Source organism: Erigeron canadensis, chromosome 9, assembly GCF_010389155.1.
Source record: "Erigeron canadensis isolate Cc75 chromosome 9, C_canadensis_v1, whole genome shotgun sequence".
NCBI classification, from domain to species: domain Eukaryota; kingdom Viridiplantae; phylum Streptophyta; class Magnoliopsida; order Asterales; family Asteraceae; genus Erigeron; species Erigeron canadensis.
Window position 1 is genome coordinate 32,100,591 of NC_057769.1, and position 3,714 is coordinate 32,104,304.

At 34.2% G+C, this 3,714-nt stretch overlaps 1 protein-coding gene across 3 annotated transcripts; it reads left to right on the forward strand.

Moving 5' to 3' along the window:
* LOC122582755 (ubiquitin-conjugating enzyme E2 variant 1C) lies at nucleotides 1–3,714 on the forward strand. Of its 3 annotated transcripts, none has more exons than XM_043755183.1 (5): nucleotides 1–128; nucleotides 2,179–2,318; nucleotides 2,909–3,034; nucleotides 3,189–3,248; nucleotides 3,383–3,714. In XM_043755183.1, the coding sequence occupies exons 1-5, from the start codon at nucleotides 95–97 to the stop codon at nucleotides 3,521–3,523; spliced, it is 501 nt and encodes a 166-aa protein (XP_043611118.1). In that variant the 5' UTR covers nucleotides 1–94; the 3' UTR covers nucleotides 3,524–3,714. The 3 variants fall into 3 exon arrangements, with proteins under 3 accessions (XP_043611118.1, XP_043611120.1, XP_043611119.1); XM_043755185.1 differs by having other exon boundaries at nucleotides 3,189–3,268; nucleotides 3,383–3,505; XM_043755184.1 differs by lacking the exon at nucleotides 3,189–3,248.

Below are 3,714 nucleotides of genomic sequence, written 5' to 3' on the forward strand. Positions count from 1 at the left end.
TTTAGATTCTGCGTTCAATCTCTCTCGCACCTCTTCGACCAAAACCGATATTTACAAAATTCACAAATTCCCAAAATTTTGATCAACCAAACACATGACGCTTGGCTCAGGTGGATCCAGTGTAGTTGGTAAGTTTTCTTTATAGATATAATATAATATATACAATATAATATCTATTTTCCATCTTTGATCATCTGGGTTTCTTTCTTTTTTGTCAAATTTGTTTCATTTCATCATGTATTTCATTCTTATGATATAAAGATTGTTAATTTATGTAATGAGTATGTTTTCTTTGTTACTTTAGTCTAACATAATATTAAAAAATCTTGAACTACAGGTTAGATTACAATTTGTTTTTATTTTTTGGGAATATATTTTTTGTTGCTGCTGGATTTTTACTTTTTAGTTAATTTTTGGATACCCTGCTCATGGCTGGATTGCGTATAGCTGTTGTTGTTGTTGTTTGATTTATGGGTTAGAGTTAGACTTAAAACTATTGGATGTATTATGGATTCTTAGGAAAAAAAGTTTAGTTATGAAAAAGAGAGAATTGATGTAAGGTCAAGCTGAATGTTTGACTTTTCCAAGGAATTTTCGATAGCAAATGAATTGTGATTCGTTTTTGAAAATGTGTGCTAATATTCGTGCAGTCATTCTTGAAGTTGTATGATGTCGCAAGTTTGAGTTTTTATTCGGTTAGTAATTTGTTGGTTTTAATTCTTGTTGGTGTTGAATAGGCAGAGTTGAAATGGTATGTTAGGTTTGTGTATGTAGTTTCTATAAGATTGTAATTAAACTGACAGATTTGATATCGTGTGTTTAGACGAATATGCATTGAAGATTCAGGTTGTCAACTACTGAATGTGTTGTTTGATGAATAGGTATAGGATATGTATGTTTTAAAGGTTTTGAGTTTTAGCTTGGGCTGGTAATCGTGTCATGTTTGGTTGATGAGTCCGGGTGGTGGGTTCATAACTTCATATATCCCAACATATCTTGGTAATGGTGTAGCAAAGCTGAACCGTAACCCAACATGAATAAAAACAAGTTAGTCATGTTGACCCATTTAACGACACATAATAAATTAAAGGGTTCACGATTTCCACTATCAGTCGAGAGTCTAAATATCTTGAATGCTCGCGCTAAATATTAGGATATAAGTATAAGCAACTTTAAGATACATAATATGTGATACGGGATAAACATATGAAGTATACAAATGATATAGTTTCGGAAGAAAAAAAAATGATTTAATATAGTATCAATAGTGTTCATGAGTTGTAAAAATGGCTAGGAAGGTCTACCCGAACCCAACCCAATTATTGAATGTGCTAGTCCTTTCGACGCATTTATGACTTAAACTTGTTTAGCCTCATTCTAAACCCATTTATTTTTGTGTGAGGATCGTCTAGTGTGGTATCAATAATTGTCATCTTTTTCTTTAGCTTTTAGGACCTTAATATTTGTCCTGCTTTCATTTATCCTATGAGATTGATTTCATCCTCTAATAGTGATCAAAAATGCATACTGGTGTTACTTGCTGGCTTGCAGTTACTGTGCAAAATGAGTTGATTGCAGATTTAATAAATTTATTATCCATGTGCATGTATATGTTTGGTTGTACGTTTGATTTAATGATGACTTGAGCTGTATATGTTTGCTTGTAGCTTTGATTTAAGTAGTTATTGGCTTCACCAAGTTGTTAAGATCGACTTACACACATAATTATAGTGATAGGCAACTAAAGATTCATGCTCATGATGTTTTATGACACATAGAAGTTTGTCATTGTGAGAATTTCTTTGAATCTTCAGCTGTACACTCAAAGATAAAGGTTGGTATCATTTTTAAATTTTAAGAATAAAGTTTAGAATGAAAAAATGGATATACCAGAGATACGGTATTACTGTCATCAAAAGGATATGTTGTGTATTCCCATATAGTGAAATTAGGCTCTATATCATGTATGTACTTCACATATAAGGTGTCTAAAGCATTTAAGGTTTCATTCATTATACCATTTAGCACCCTTCTCGGATATTCAAGCCAATTCCATCTCTCCCTGTGTTAGTAACATACTAACATGGGACCCATAACTAAGTTAATTGGTCATGAATGATCCTTGAAGTAATGGTAAATTTAAAGATTTTGGTTGCAAGTACTTGAAGTATTTTGCAGTGCCTCGGAATTTCAGATTGTTGGAGGAGCTTGAGCGTGGAGAAAAGGGTATTGGAGATGGCACTGTGAGTTATGGAATGGATGATGGTGATGACATTTATATGCGCTCTTGGACGGGAACCATCATCGGTCCTCACAATGTAAGCTCAAATCATTGTGTAACTTGAGTTTTACTTTAATTGAAGGTTAATTGATGTTTACTTGGAAAGCCGGAACTTCTAATCTTGATGGTTTGGAACTTGTTTTGCCAAGTTATCTAGTAATTAAGGATGAACTTAGAGGTGCCAATTTTGACCCATTTGTAGGTAAAAGGGCCGGTTTTGTTTGTTTTATCTTTAATTTAATGGGTCTAGGGTGAATTTAAAAAAAATGAAATTAAGCTGAACAGATTAACTGGGTAGGAACTCCACTTACCTAAGCATGCTTTTTTTCCACCCTCAAATACACGTGATTGTGAATGATGAACAGGAGCAAATTATGTTACACTAGATTGTACTATTCAGGATGATAATTTTAACAAGCTTTACTTCCGGGGCAGAGGGCCTAATAGTATGAGTCTTGGTTCTTAGTAGCCAAATACACTGATACACGCCGATATTGGGTGAGGTTACATGATTAAAGGAATGATATGTTATTTTGGGTCTTAAATCAGGCAAAATGGTTATGGGACCACAAATTGGAGAACTTACAACTTTCAGTCTGTCTAATACTTTATCTATGGGTGTTTCAGTCTGTACATGAAGGCCGGATCTATCAACTGAAGCTATTTTGTGACAAAGATTACCCAGAGAAGCCTCCTACTGTCCGTTTTTACTCTCGGGTCAACCTGACTTGTGTTAACCACGAGACTGGAGTGGTACATGAATGTCTAAGTTTGCATATATTTCTTTCTTTTAACTACTTTTTTCCTAGAAAAGATTCTGCATTTCATTTTAACCTTCCGGTGCAAAATGGTAACTTTACTCCTAAATGAATGAAATTTATTTTGCTTTTGGATACATTGTTTTCAGATTGCGCTAATGTTTGAAGATGCATACAATCATGCAAGACCTGTAAATTATTGGCCTAGAGTATGGCCACAAATGGTTGTGTATGTGTTTGTACATGTATCTTGAAAGCGGACTTGAAAATATTATCGATTGCAGTTTTGAGGTGTGTTCTGGACAAAACTATTAAATGACTAATTGATCATACCATCTTGCAGGTGGACCCTAAGAAATTTGGGATACTAGGAAATTGGCAGAGAGAGTACACGATGGAAGATGTACTGACCCAACTGAAGAAAGAAATGGCAGCTCCACACAACCGAAAGCTCGTCCAGCCACCAGAAGGTACGTTTTTCTAGATGATGTAATAGATATGAATATGAAGACGATAGTTGCATTCAGTATGCAAAATATTAGGTTTGGATGTAGAGGATGATGAGTTGAAGGAATGTTTTAATTGACTCTCATGGCTGTTTCTGCATGATGTTTGATTCATGGGATTCTTGTTTGGGTCAAAAGTTTAATATACATATGTAACTTCTTTTAGTAA

Excerpts from the sequence above, each read along its gene's own strand:
- LOC122582755 (XM_043755183.1), top strand. The coding sequence starts at position 95 with ATGACGCTTGGCTCAGGTGGATCCAGTGTAGTTG. Across the intron at positions 129-2,178 it reads AGGTGGATCCAGTGTAGTTG|TGCCTCGGAATTTCAGATTG; the intron begins GTAAGTTTTCTT and ends AGTATTTTGCAG. Across the intron at positions 3,035-3,188 it reads TTAACCACGAGACTGGAGTG|ATTGCGCTAATGTTTGAAGA; the intron begins GTACATGAATGT and ends CATTGTTTTCAG.